General features: G+C 45.0%; 1 protein-coding gene across 1 annotated transcript in view; it reads right to left on the bottom strand.

Moving 5' to 3' along the window:
- LOC140720949 (NACHT, LRR and PYD domains-containing protein 3-like) overlaps positions 1-14,968 on the bottom strand; it is a 71,922-nt gene extending 56,954 nt beyond the window's left edge. The window contains exons 1-5 of the mRNA XM_073035796.1: positions 14,891-14,968; positions 12,499-12,665; positions 6,790-6,961; positions 6,626-6,691; positions 1,440-3,189 (exon numbers count right to left, since the gene is read on the bottom strand). Of these exons, the coding sequence (XP_072891897.1) occupies positions 1,440-3,189; positions 6,626-6,691; positions 6,790-6,961; positions 12,499-12,665; positions 14,891-14,900 (2,165 nt within the window). The 5' untranslated portion in view covers positions 14,901-14,968. The remainder of the gene's footprint in view (positions 1-1,439; positions 3,190-6,625; positions 6,692-6,789; positions 6,962-12,498; positions 12,666-14,890) is intronic.
- Between the last annotated feature and the right edge of the window lie 353 nt (positions 14,969-15,321).

The following is a 15,321-nucleotide window of genomic DNA, read 5'->3' on the forward strand; positions in this document are numbered from 1 at the left end:
CAGAGAAGAATTACTAGGATGTTGCTGGGTGTGCAGGAGTTGAGTTACAAGGAAAGATTGAACAGGTTAGGACTTTATTCCTTGGAGCGTAGAAGAATGAGGGGAGATTTGATAGAGGTTTACAAAATTATGAGGGTATAGACAGGGTAAATGCGAATAGGCATAGATTAGGAGAGATACAAATGAGAAGACATGGCTTCAGTGTGAAAGGGGAAAGGTTTAGGGGGAGCATTAGGAGGAACTTCTTCACTCAGAGGGTGGTGAGAGTGTGGAACGAGCTGCCATCTGATTTGGAAAATATGGACTCACTCTTAAGCTTTAAGAGTACATTGGATAGATACATGGATGGGAGAGGACTGGAGGGTTACGGACTGGGTGCAGGTCAATGGGACTAGTGGAATAAGGTTTTGGTACAGACTAGAAGGACTGAATGGCTTGTTTTCTGTGCTGTAGTGGTCTATGATTTTATGATTCTATGGGGAGGAGAGTTCCCACAGGCGAAATGGGGATGAGAAAGAGAGATCACAAAGGAGGAAGGGGATGGGGAAGTGAAATCCCACAGGAGGAAGAGGGATGGGGAAGAGAGAACCCAAAGGAGGAAGGGATCACACAGGAGGAAGGGGATGGGGAAGAGAGATCCCACACGGGGAAGGGGGATGGGGAAGAGAGATTCCACAGGATGAAAGGGGGATGGGGAGAAGAGATCTTACAGGAAGGCGGGGGGGTGTGTGGGTTGTGTGGAAAAGACATCCCACAGGAGGATGAGGAAAGAGTAATAGAGAGCCTACAGGAGGAATGGGGGTGTGTGCAAGATTCCAAAGAATGGAAGGGGGATTGGGATGAGAGGTCCCATGGGAGGATTCCAAAGGTAAACTATAATCCTACAAGACGAGAGGATGCAGAAATTTTTTGTATGTGTGTGTTGGGTCTGAACAGAGGCCCAGAGGAGATGCGCCCTCGCTCTTTGCGTATCTGGAAGTGAGCAAAGTCACACACGGGGAAGGGCAGGGGAGGACAATCTCACAATGGTATTTCTTTCCTTCTCACTGGGACAGTCTGCTGACGGTCTCTTGTCCCTCACCGGGAGGAGGGTGAGAATCTCTGACCCACCTGCTGCAGTCAGTGTCGGTCTGGGTGTCAGTAACAGTGAGAAGGAACATTGTCAATGGACGGGTCACAGGCAGCGAGAAACACGGCCATTCCTGTGATTTACTACCATTAAACCAATGGTCATTGTTCACTGATCTGATGAAGTCTCCAACATCCCTTCACGTGAACCAAAGAACCCTCCTGTCCTTGGGGAATTACTGACCGATCCCCTGGGCATTTGTCATAATTCTTCACAATCTGATTTACTACAAATTTACCGAAATTCCTTTCCATTGAAACAACACAATGGAACAGTTTCACAGTTCAGAGTGAGAGATAAATCAAGTTACCTCAACTCCTGGCACTTGTGCAGCCCGGGTCCCAGCCGTTGGATTCCTTCACACTGAATGTGACAGCCCTGCAGGTCGAGGTGTTTTATTGTATCACAGAGTCCGATGACATGAGACAGGACCGCGCAGTCAATCGGGGTCAGTGTCGTTCCACTGAATGAAAGTGTTTCCACAGATCCCAGTGTGGCCTGAGCCAGGCCACGATTCTGAGACTCAAACAGGTAGTGCAATGTGTTCAGGAGGCTCCTTTTACCAGCTTCATTCCTCGTGTTTCCACTCTGGCATTTAACCTCCTCCTTCACCCAGTCAATCACCCGGCAGGTTGTTTGATGAGGAAATGGACCCAGAAACTCCTCCAGGCCCCGAGCTGTCATTGGGGAGGAGAGACCAGCAACAAAACGGAGAAATACCTCAAATCGCCCATCTGTCGTGTTGTGGGCTTTAGTGAGGAACTTCAGGATATCCCTGGGATGTGGATTCAGGAATTGTGCGACTGCAGCTACAAACTCTTGGATGGTGAGGTGTGGGAATGTGTACACCACACTCTGGGCAGAATCCTCTCTCTCCAAAAGCTCCATCAGGAATCCGGACAGGAACTGGGAAGGCTGCAGATTGTAGTTGATCAAATCTCCATGTGTAAACACAATCTTCTTCTCAGACACTCCTCTGTAGGCCATCTGACCAACCCTGAGTAACACATCATGGGGGCTCTCAATCTCACGGCCGTGGTTTTTCAGGATGTTGTAAATATAGTAGGAGTACAGTTGGGTGATGGTTTTGGGAACTCGCTGTGGGTCCCTGACTCTTTGTGTGAAAAAGGGGCCCAGTGCCAGTGCGAGGATCCAGCAGTAGGAGGGGTTGTAGCTCATGGTGTACAGGATCTCGTTCTCCTTCACGTGTTTGAAAACAGCTTCTGCCACCGTCCGATCTTCAAAATACCTGATGAAATATTCCTTCCGTTCTTCACCAACAAATCCCAGGATTTCAGCCCAGACACTGATGTCTGCCTTTTCCAATAAATGTAACGCAGTGGGACGGGTTGTCACCAGCACTGAACACCCTGGGAGCAGCTTGCCCTGGATTATACTATACACAATGTCAGACACGTTGCACTTGAATTCAGGATCTGTGTACTGTGATTCTGTGTCTCTCCGACCATCAACAAAGTTAATTTTGTCCTTGAATTCATCCAATCCGTCAAATATGAACAGCAGTCCCTCTGTGTGTTTCCAGACCTTTCCCAGAATATTCCCAAAGTAAGGATACTGATGCAGAATCAGTTCTTTCAGGTTTATTCTGCAGTTAATGGAGTTTAAATCCCGGAATTTGAAACTGAAGACAAACTGGAATTGTTGGTATATCTTCCCCGTGGCCCAGTCATAAACAATCTTTTGTACCATTGTTGTTTTCCCAATCCCTGGGACTCCGGCCACTGCTGCAGACATCCCGGATTTGTTTCTAAAGACAGATCTTTTCAATTTTTGAACAAAGCTCTTCTTGAATAACTGATCAGTCCGGATTTTTTCCAGCTTACCACGGAGATCTTTTTCTCTCCACTCCTCGTGGTCTCTGCCTCTTGCCAGCAGCTCATGTTCCACCAGTCTCCGATCTCGAACAGTAGAAATGACCGTGAGCTCAGCGTATCGATCAACCAGCTGGAAAACCTTCACCTTCTCCCTCATCAGGATCGTGTTCACTCTCAGTGTTTCAGTCTGTGTCCGCAGAGTCTCCATGTGTTTCCTTCGAACATCTTATGACGGACAGAAATAGGTTGTCAATGCCTGATCTGATGAACATGGAGCTCACAACATATTTTCTTTAATAAAAAAATACCTGTGAAAGACACTGTTTGTGTGAAATCGGGTGTTCAGAGATTAGAGTGTCTGAAAGTGAAAGACGGCCCAGAAACATTTCTGATCTGATTCAGATCCGCTGTTAAAGGCTCCACTCTCCCCTCTGTTGGTAGTTTGCAGATTCCCCGGTGTTCCAGCGAGCACCAAGTGCACACGTGATTCTGGAGAGGAGAGTGTTGTGTGGAGCGGGTGGTTTCACTGCTTTCACTGCTCAGCTTCTGCTGAACTGTGCAACCCTGCAGAGGGTAACAGTGGAGGGTGAGGGGGGCACTTACTTGCTCTACTGACTTTTACTTCTCTCACAATGGACCCCATGTTCTTGACATTCCTTTAGGATGAAGCTGTCAGTACTGAGCCACAGAAAAGGAATTTTCCAGGCTGAGCCAGTCACGATGTAACACACCCCGCACTGGTCTACAGTCTCTTATTCTCCGAGGAGCTGGTCCATGAACTCAGGCAATTCCCCAGTGATGTGCGGAAGAGCAGGAAGCTGAAGAGGATGGCAGCGGTAATAGGGAACTCTAAAGTCAGGAGGACAGGTAGGCGATTCTGTGGACACCGATGGTACTTTGCCTCTCAGGTGCCATTGTCCGAAATGTTTCTGGACGCGTCCACAATATCCTGAGAAGGGAGGTTGAGCAGCCAGAAGTCGTGACAAACATTTGTAACAACGACATAGGAAAAGCAAAGGGAGGAGGTCTGGAAAACCGAACACAGGGGGTTAGGAAAAAAGCTGAGGAACAGGACCTCAAAAGTAGTGATCTCAGGATTGCTGCCTGTGCCACCCGACAGTGGCAATAGGAATAGAATGAGGTGGCAGAGAAATGTGTGGCAGAGCATTTGGAGCAGGGGGCAGAAATTCAGATTTCTGGATAATTGGGACCACTTCCGGGGTAGGTAGGACCTGTACAAAAGACAACATTCAAAAGGGGGGAGATGCAGGACTAAACGCATTGTATTTAAATAGCGCAGCATTCAGAATACGGTGGACGAACTTTTGGCGCAATTAGAGATTGGTCAGTATGATGTTGTGGGCAGCACTGAGTCGTGGTTGAAAGAAGACCATAGCTGGGAGCTTAACGTTAAAAGATTTACGTCTTATCGAAAGGACAGGCAGGAAGGCATAGGCGGTGGTGGTGTGGCCGTGTTGGTTCAAGATGGAATCACATCTTGTTAAAGAGGTTACATAGGGTTAGAGAATGTTGAATCTTTGTGGGTGGAGATAAGAAACTACAGGGGTTAAAAAAAGCTTTATGGGAATCTTATATAGGCCTGCAAATAGCAGCGAAGGTGTGGGGTTGAGATTGCAAAGGAAGCTGGGAAAGGCGTGTCATCAAGGTGATGACATATTTCAATTTGCACGGGGAATTCGAAAATCAAACAAACTAGTTTTTTTGAAACTACTCAGGAAAATTCTGTCTTTGATTGCGTGTTATGTAATAGCTCGGATCTTATAAGGGAGCTTAATGTAAAAGAGCCCTCAACTGCTAGTGATCATAATATGAGTGAATTCATACTGCAGTTTGAGAGGGAGAAGCATAACTTATGGTATCAGTATCACTATGGAATAAAGTGAATTACAGAGGCACGAGAGAGAAACTTTCCCAGGTAGATTGGAGGAGCATAACTTATGGTATCAGTATCGCTTTGGAATAAAGTGAATTACAGAGGCACGAGAGGGAAGCTTTCCCAGGTAGATTGGAGAAGGATACCAGTGGAGATGACGGCAGAGCAGAGATGGTTGAAGCTTCTGGGAATAGGTCTCAAGTTGCAGGATAGATACGGCCCACGGAGGAAGAAGTTCTCAAGTGTCACGTGTCGGCAAACATGGTTGACAAAGGAAGTTAAGGATTGCATAAAAGCCGAGGAAAGGCCATGCAAGATAACAAAAGTGAGGGAAAGTTGGATGAATAGAAAACTTTTAAAATCCAACAAAAGGCAACTAAAAAAGCGATAAGAAGGGAAAAGATGAAATGTGAGGACAGAAAAGCCAATAATATAAAGCAGGATAATAAACACTTTTTTCAGTTATATGAAGAGTAAAAGGGAGGTGAGAGTTGATACTGGAACACTGGGAAATGATGTTGGTGTGATAGTAATGGTGGACAAACAAATGTCAGAATAACTTAATGTGTACTTTGCATATATCTTCACTATGGAAGATGCTAGCAGCATGCAGTGGTCTGCGAGTGACAGGCAGTAGGAGTGAGTGCCATTGCTATTTCAAAAGAGAAAAGTTCTCGGCATACTGAACGCTCTTAAGGTGCAAAGTCACCTGGGCCAGATGGACTACATCCCAGAGATCCGAGAGAGGTTGCTGAAGAGATGACGGATGGATTGTTCATGATCTTTGAAGAATCACTTGATTCGGGCATGGTCCCGGAGGACTGGAACATTGCTATTGTCACTCTAGTCTTTAAAAGGGGGAAAGGCAAAAGAAGGAAAATTATAGGCCGGATAGCTAAAACACGGAGACTGGAAAGAGTTGGAGTCTTTAATTAAGGTTGAGGTTTCGAGGTACTTGAGACTAATGACAAAATAAGTTAGGAATGGTTCTGTTAGATTTCATGGTGGAAGTAAGAAGCAGGCTGGACAAAGGAGAGTCAGTGGATGCCATTTACTTGGATTTTCAGAAAGCATTTGATAAGCTGCCGCACACGAACCTGCTAAACCAGATAAAAATCTATGACGTCACAGGAAAGATACTGGCACGTGGAGCGGAATTGCTGACAGGCAGCAGGCAGCGAGTGGGAATAAAAGGGGCCTTTTTCTGGTTGACTGCCAGTGACTGGTGTGCTCCGCAGGGATCAGTATTGGGACCGCGGCTTTTCAGATTGTTTGTCAATGATTTAGATGATGGAATAAATGTATTCATGGCAAAGTTTGCGGATGATACAAAGATAGGTGGAGAGGTAGGTACAGCGATTGCAACAGGACAGAGGCCGACGGGAATGTCTGTTTATCAAACTCATAGAGGCCTCTGTGTGCCAATCCCGAGATCGGGAAGGTGCCGGGTGTTGTGACAAATGCAAATTGCTTCCTGTCCTCCAGCCACAGCAACAAAAACCTGTCTCCCAGACTCTGACAGTCTCTAAACAGGCCTCTAAAGAGACGTATTCAGACTCTCAGTGTGAAATAACAACAAAAACCTGTCTCCCAGACTCTGACCATCTCTAAACAGGCCTCTAAAGAGACGTATTCAGATTCTCAGAGTGAAATAACAACAAAAACCTGTCTCCCAGACTCTGACAGTCTCGAAACAGGCCTCTAAAGAGACGTATTCAGACTCTCAGAGTGAAATAAAGGCTTTGAGCTTTCCAGTCCATCACTTACCTTTCAGATGTGCGGGCACTTCAGATAAACCCCACTCAGTGTCCATGTAGGCGAACTGGCCGTCACCTGTTCAAACAGATTAACCTGCATGAAGTCTGTTCTGTGGAATACTGTAAATTCATCAGCATTGACATCTGTAACACACAGTGTATTGTTCACCGTACCACGTTCCCGTATTTCATTCAATATTCTGCTCAGCTTCGGTAAATGGTGATGTAGTTTCACAAAGGATTCCCACATCACCCTCCGGGCCCCGGAGCCCTTCTCCATTACCAGATCCAGGAGGAGTTTGGAAGCGGCCGCTCGGTTTCCTTTCTCCGCGAGCTCAGTCACGCTCTGTAATGAACAATGGGGAAAATATTGAGGGGCGGAAGGATGTGTGCAAATCTACCCTGAACATGGACTGACCCAGCTCACCACAGATCACTGAGAGCCATTGAAGTGTTCATAGCAGTAGAAAGATTTTAAAAAAAGCGAACAAGGTCAGACTGCGCCACGGATGGCAAGGTAATTATCCACTTGGCAAGGTTTAGGTGGAGCAGACATAGTGTGAGTGAGCCAGAAATAGACTGGGGAGTTGAGGCTTTGTGTCAGAGAGGGTTCAGTTAGGAGAGGCGGAGGCTTTAGGTAGATTTTGGGTGATATTTTTCCTCTTTTTCACGGTTAGAACAGTGGGAATGCCAGGCAGGATAGTGGAATGCTCTTCCTATACTGTGTGGCATGATAGGGAGACCTCCAGTGTCCTTGATAACTGCACCTTCAGGAATTGCATACAGCGGCAGCTTCTCACAGACTGTGCTCAGGAATTGGAGCTGGATCTGGGTGAAACCAGGATCATTCAGGTGGCTGAAATGTTGACTGACAGACTTTACAGGAAGTGAGCTATACAGAAGGCGCAGGACACAACTAATTGGGTAACCATCAGGAGGGGGAAAGGGGATAGGAAGCCACTGCAGGGAACTCCTCTGTAACAGATATACAGCTTTCTGTTTCGGGGTATTGCCTAGTAGAGGAAAACCACGGTGATTATGCCCCTGGCTCTGAGTTTGGCTTTGTGGCTCAGAAAGGGTGAGAAGAGGTGAGCTGTACTGACAGGGGGAATTCAATGGTTAGGAGAACAGACAAGTGATTCTATTTATGAGAACAAGATGTCTGGATTGTGTGTTGCCAAGGTCAGGGATATCTTGCATCAAGTCTGAAACTTTCTTAAGGACAGGATGAGCTGCCAGAGGTCGTGGTTCACGTCGGTACCAATGACAAGAGTAGGAATTGTGATGAGGTCCTGCAAAGTGATTTCATGGGGTTCGGGCTAAGTTACAAGGGCAGGTACTCTAGTGCTATGTTCTCAGGATTGCTACCCATAACGTGTAAGTGAGGCCTGAAGTAGGACGATAATACAGTCTAACGTGTGGCTGATGAGATGGTGCATTACAGAGGGCTTCAGATGTTGGGATGATTGAGCTCTCTTCCAAGGAAGATGGGACCTGGAGACACGTGATTGTTTTGTACCCAAACTAGTGGGGTACTGATACCCTTGCGGAAAGGGCTGTTAGCGTGACGTAGGGATGGGGGAGGTGTTAAACTAGAGTTTCAGGAGGATGAAGAACCAGAGTCTATAATGGATGACTGTGTGGGAAATACGTTGTTAAGCTGACATACAGAGTCAGGACACTAAACATTCTGAAGCTAATGTTCTGAGTTGCGTATTATGTCAATGCAAGGATTATTGTTGGAAAGGCCGATGAGCCTAGAGCATCGGTCAGCACGTTGAATTACAGCATAGTAACTATTGATGTGATTTGGTAGGAAGAGGTGCAGGACTGGCCGTTCAACATTCGAGCGTTCCGTTGCGTTAGAACTGATTCAATCGAGTGGGAGGAATTAAAGAAGGAGGTGACATAACTAGTCAGGAAAAATGTCCCTGCATTGCTGGAGGTCTCCTCTACTGAGACTGCATGGGTGAAACTGATCAATAAATGGTTGGGATTATATTATAGAGCACCCAACAGTCAATGGATTTAGAGGATCATATTTGTAGAGAGTTCACAGACAGTTGCAAGAAACAGAAGGTTATGATGATAGATAATTTTAACTTCCCATTTATCGACTGGGACACCCATATTGTAAAGGGCTGGATGCGACAGTGCTGGTCAAATAAGTTCAAGGAAGTTTTTGTAATTAATATATTGAGGTCCTAACTATAGACAGTGCATACTGGAATTCTATTAGGGAACAAGTCAGATGACAGACGTGTGCAGGTAAACACTTTGGATCTATTACCATTAGTTTAAACATCATTATGGAACAAGCTAGGTCTGGTCTTCGGGTTAAGAATCTAAATTGAAGAAAGGCCAATTTTAATGGTATCAGAAAGGATCTGACGAAAGTGGAGTGGGACAGGTTGTTTTCTGGTACAGATGTGCTTGCTAAGTGTGAGGCCTCCAAAACTGAAATTTTGAGAGCACAGAGTTCGAATGCATAAATGACCACAAGTACAGAGTTTGAATGTTCATGACGGAATAAAAGGCAAGGGTAAGATATTTAGGGAACCTTAGGTTTTGAGAGATATTCAGACCCTAAGCACATAGCAAGTACAGACTCGAAGGATCAAATGAGGTACTTGATGAATACAGGAAATGCAAGAATTAGTAAAGGAGGAAATCGGGAGGGCTGAAGTACGGCATGAGTTTGCTCTGGCGGTCAAGGGAAAAGAGAACCCCTAACCCTTCATCAAATATATTTAGAACAAAAGTATATCAATGGACAATATTGGTCCTATTGAAGTTCAGAGTAGGACTTTATGCGTGAAGCTGAAAATGGTGGGGGGGATATAAATTGATTTTTTTTTTTGCATTCATATTTACTCAGGAGATATACAGATTCTTTAGAATAAAGCAACGCAGCAGTGAAATCATGGACTCTATACGGATTATAGAGGAGGTATTTGCTGTCCTGAAGCAGATTAGTGTGGATAAATCCATAGGACTTTCCTTCGTACCTCGTTTGAGGCTAGTTCAGAGATTTCAGGTGCTCCAGCAAAGGTATTTAAGAGTATTTAAAGCTATTTAAAAAGTCAGATGCGGACATATTGGAGGGTTCTGCTGTTTGAATAAGGCTTAAGAATAAGCCAGGGAATTATAGGCTGGCGAGCCTGCACCCGTGGTGGTAAAGTTATTTGTCAGGTATTCTAAGGGACCGAATATGAGTATTTGGATGGCCAAGGATTAATTATTGATAGTCAACACTTATTTGTGCCCTGTAGATCCCGTCTAACCAATCTTATAGCTTCTCGAGGAAGTTACCAAGCAAATAATGAAAACAAGTCAGTGAACGATATCCACATGGATTTCATCAAGGCCATTGAGAAGATCCCTCATGAAAGCTTGGTGAGTAAGATTAAGTTGCTTGGCAGTCATGACATGGTAGTAATTTAGTTTAGATATTGGATTCGCGTGGGAAGCTAAGAGTGGCAGTAGAGGTTTGCTTCTCTGACTGGAGGTCTATGACTAGTGGTGTGCGGCAGGGATCTGTACTGGGTCTGGTGTTGTCTGTCATATATATCAACGCTCTGGATGATAATGTGGTTAACTGGGTCAGCAAATCTGTGGATGACACCAAGGTAGTGACAGCGAGGAAGGTTATCAGAGCTTGCAGTGGGACATGGAACAGCTAGAAAAAGGTAGAATGGAGATTGGGAGATAGAATTGATGAAGACACGTGAGAGATGTTGCACTTTTTGAGGACAAACCACGATGCCACTAAGACATTGAGCGGTAGGACATTGAGCAGTGCACTTAAACAGGTATTAGGGAATACAGATCAGACATTTCTTGAAAGTGTTGTCGAAGGTAGATGGCGTTATAAAGCTTTTAGGACATGAGCCTTCATAAGTCAAAATATTGAATACAGAAGTTGGGATATTATGTCGAAATTGATGTTGCAGAGGTTACTTTGAAGCAATGTGTGCACCTACCTCTCGGAAGAATATCAATAAAATTGAACGAGTGCAGAAAAAATACAGATTGTTGCCAGGACTTGAGGACCTGAGATACAGGGAAAGTGTGAATAGGTTAGGACATTATTCCATACAGTGTAGGAGGACCAAGAGAGATGTGATAGAGCTATACAAGTTTATAAAAGGTATAGATAGTGCAAGTGTGAAAAGGCATTTACTACTGAGGTTGGGTGGGACTGGAATTAGAAGTAATGGGGTAACGATGACAGGTGAAAGGCAATATGAGGGGGAACTTGTTCAATCAGAGGTTGCTGATGATGGCTGATCATACACAGTACCCCGTTCCTGCCCTCTCCCCATATCCCTTGACCCCGCTATCTATAAGAGCTCTGTCTAACTCTCTTGAATGCATCCAGAGCATTCCACATATCCACCACTCTCTGGGTGAAAAAGTTTTTCCGCAACTCTGTTCTAAATGGCCTACCCCTTATTCTTAAACTGTGGCCCCTTATTCTTAATCTGTGAAAGGCAATATGAGGAGGAATCAACACGTACAAACAAGCTGGATGAACTCAGCAAGTCGGGCAGCATCCATTGAAATGAGGGTCTGATAAAGTGTCTCGGCCCAAAACGTTGACTGCACATTTCAACGGATGCTGAGTTCATCCAGCTTGTTTGTACATGTTGATTTGACCACAGCATCTGCAGTGTACTTTGTGTTTAATATGAGGAGGAACTTGTTCACTCAGAGGTTGCTGAGAGCGTGGAACGTACTGCCATCAGAATTAGTCGATGTACATTCGATTTGAACATTTAAGATCAATTTGGATGAGTTCATTCAATGGGGGAGTTATGGATGTCTCCAGTCCGGGTGCAGATCAATGGGACAAAGCAGATAATAGGTCTGTGAAGACTAGATGGGCCGAAGAGCCTGTTGATGCACTGTAGAATTTGATGACTATGACTAGGTCAAACTATGGCAGGGTCACTGTTGATTTTCCCTGGGGTAATCCCTGGTGAACCACAGCAGGTTCACACTTCACTGCCAGGCTCCATGAGGGGTCCAGTGTCAGTCTACAGTGGGGAATTGGCAGTGAGGAGCAGACAGCAAATTCAGGACTATTGTGCATGTGTGACAGACCAAAGTCAACTGGTAGCAATGCTTAGAAGGAAATTTGGAGTGAGACTGTCAGCTGCCTCATGGGGTATTTGTGTTTCTTTGCTACAATTCAGTCTCGGTTGCAACAGGTGAGTGTGCCCAGGAGCACGAAGACCACTGGAAAAGTGTCTCCCAGTTGGAATATTTACAATGACACTAATGTTGCAACTCTCAGTGCTAACATTATCTGCTGCAGTCATTAGAAACTCCAAATAGAACAGTCACGTGCAACAGACGGTAAGTTAACCATGAGGCATGATGGGATACTCGATCAAATGAAAGAGGATGAGTAGTTCAAAGGAAAGACAATAGTCAAGTAGTCAAGAGGTGTCCCATGACGGGTGAACGGAGGCCACAGAGATGCGTGGAGAAAGACAAAACAGTTTATATGAATTGTGGGATCCCAGGAGCTTCAAGACAACTCTGTTCAATGGCCAGTGACGTCAAACATTGGAAACAAGGTAGAAGGATGAACAGAGTAATAATATAGTTATTCACTGTCCATTGGTAGTACCCATAACATGTCCTATCACTAAAGACGGTAGTCAGTTTCTGACTGTATCGTAACAGTAAAAACTAATGTGTTCACACAGTTGGAGAGAATCCTGCCAGAGCTTGTATCTGCTGAATAAACTCCCAGTGAGAGAGAACAGCTGTTTTGCTGACCCACACATACCTGTTTCTTTACATTTGCTTTTTTAAAAAACTCTGTGAAAGCTTTAGAAAGATCTGCACTCAGTCTGTGTCCCTTCCACTTACGTGATACTCTCGCTCATTGAAATGATGATCGTGTGTTAACATGTAACCGACTCCCTCCACACCCTCCTCAATCGCCTGCTCCAGTCGCTCCATGTAGAATATCGTCAAATGGAACAGTTGGTGATCGTCACAATTTGACAGGAAGATGGAAATAGCGGAATTCAGATCTGTGAACATTGAACAGTACAGCTCAGGAACAGACCCTTCGTGTTACCATGCCTGTGTCAACCATGATGTCAAGGTGAAACAATCCTATCTACATGCTCATGGTCTATATACCTTCAGTTCCCGCTTGTCCATTTGCCCATTTAAATGTCTCTTAAAGGCTGCAATCGTATCTGATACAATCTCGTCCTTGGCAGCGCGTTCCCGGCACTGATCTCTCTCAGTGGAAAGCCTACATCGTAACTCTCCTTTGTTCAATCCGCCCTCTCACATGAGTACATGCCCTCTAGATTTGACATTTCCACACTAAGTGACTGAGCGTCAATGCAATCCAAGCCTTTCCCCTCACACACGATACTCTGTAATCCATACAACACGGCTCTACACCATATCCAGAGACACAACATTAATCTGTAATGTGTAAACCAGAACTGCACACAAACCACAACTGTGCCCTGATCAAAGTTTCCTACAGCGACACTATGGCTTTCCCACATATATGTTCAACATTCGACCAATCGATAGATCGATTTTATGATCCATCTACATGTGTTGCCTCTTTCAAGGAAATATGCACTTGTACCCTAAATCCCTCGATATCAATTCTCCTCAGGGTCTTGTGCCTTACGGTATTGAACCTTCCTCTTATATTTGGCTTCTCAATGTGCATCTCCTCACACTTTGCCACATTAAAGTCCACCTGCCGTTTCTCTGCTATAACCGGTCAATATTGTACTGCATCATTTGCCACATATTACTAACTTCCACAACTCCACCGAGTGCTGCAAAATACCTGCCTCCTGCAACCTAGGCGTGACTACCTCGCCGCAGCTCCTGTCACCTCCTCGTCATCCAGTATGGGTCAAAGGTCATTGTTCTTAATACGTTCAGCCAGGAGCTGCTGCTAATGCAGATATATTTATCTGGGAACCTGGAGTTCTCCCAGAATTCCGGTGTCCCACATACTGCACACATACTGCCCCGGAGCCATACGGGCTACACCACTATGCCCTAACAAGTAGGAACAAAAAGAGAGGAACTTAGCAGGTACTTTACCTCGCCCAAGTCTGATCTTGCCTAAGCCTGATGAGCTAAAACCACTCGCTCGTTCAAAAGAATAGCCACTGCGCCTGTGTTATTTTATTTGCCCTTTCTAATGAACCCGTCTCGGTGATTGCTCACAACCTAGCTCCGAAAAACAGCAACAAAGCTCTGTTTTTTAAATCTTGATTCCGGTCCTGACTGAAAAACTGTTCCTATTTATGCTGCCCTCTCGTGATTGGTTACAGTCCAACTCGTCAGTCCTGTAAGTGAACCTGCGACTCCCATGACCATGCCTTCTTGGTCCTTACGTCTGGAGCCGTGCTCTTTTTTCTCTGCCTGTCTGCTGGGAGTAAATGTACGGCCGTGTGAATGGACCTTACAAAGTGTCGATGCACTGCATGAGAACTGACCATCGTCAGTCAATTCTGATAAAGGGTATCTACCCAAAGCGTAGACTGTTTATTCACTTCCACGGATGCTGTCTGACCTACTGAGTTTTGTGTTTGTGGTTCTCTGGGTTTCCTGCATCTGCAGAACTTCGTGTTCGTCAGTGCATTAAAACGTTATAGCAAAGCTTAAATCTATAACCATTATGTATCTATAATGAACCATTCCAACCATTGGAAGTATTTTCCAACTTGTCCATAGAAAATAGACCAAAGGAAGCTCCCCACATCTCCACTGCGCAACAGCCCCAAAAGTTTGCGGGCAATTGCCCTTCCAAAATTTGAACTGTACTCATAATCGCTCAATCCCACAACTCTTGCTCCAATCATCTGGTGCCAGATTTCTTAGATGAAAGTTGGAAGAGTCTTCCACATCAGGGCCTGTATGGTAGTGAAACAGACCCTGACTATTCCCTGGACTGTCACATCACTCACAAGACTGCTGTCACATTCCTGCCTGTGTTTCACTCACGAACACCTGATTAAGGACAACCTGGTTCTTTCACTCAAGTGAAGCTTTGCATGGTGAACGCAGTGATTTGACCAGTCCCGGTTTCAGGCCCATGCCCTGGGACTGCTGGATTGATCTATAACTCAAATCTGTTTTACCACTGGTATCCATGACCACGTTTGATGAAAACTTTCTGTGCGCCTGCATAAATTTCTTAATTTGAATTATTGTACACCCTGTGGAGCAGTTTAATTAAAACGATTATAATGACTAATTGTAATCATACCTGTGTCCATTCTGATTGTGACGGACGATTGTTGAACGTCGCCTTCTTGTTTAAACTTTGGTCCCAGTGCAGGAAAGCTCCACCTACTGGTGATGCACTGAATAACACAGAAGGAGACAATGAGTCAGAGAGAGTATGAATTTGTAAATATGAGAGTATATCGGTCTCCTGTATCAAAGCAGTAGTTGGCTTAGGGATCAAACATTTCCCGTTAACATCAACGTCCATACCATTCGGTATGTCTGTCCAGAAGTGCTTCCTACTGATAGAATCACAGAGCAATACAGCATGGACATAAACCTTTCAGTCTGACGAAATCATGCCGATCACAGTGCCTACTGAGATGGCGCCAATTTCCTGTGATGGGTCCATATCACTCCAGGTCCCTTCACTCCATCCACCAATCACAACTGTCCCGTAAATGATAATAT

This window comes from Hemitrygon akajei, unplaced genomic scaffold, assembly GCF_048418815.1.
Source record: "Hemitrygon akajei unplaced genomic scaffold, sHemAka1.3 Scf000048, whole genome shotgun sequence".
NCBI classification, from domain to species: Eukaryota; Metazoa; Chordata; class Chondrichthyes; order Myliobatiformes; family Dasyatidae; genus Hemitrygon; species Hemitrygon akajei.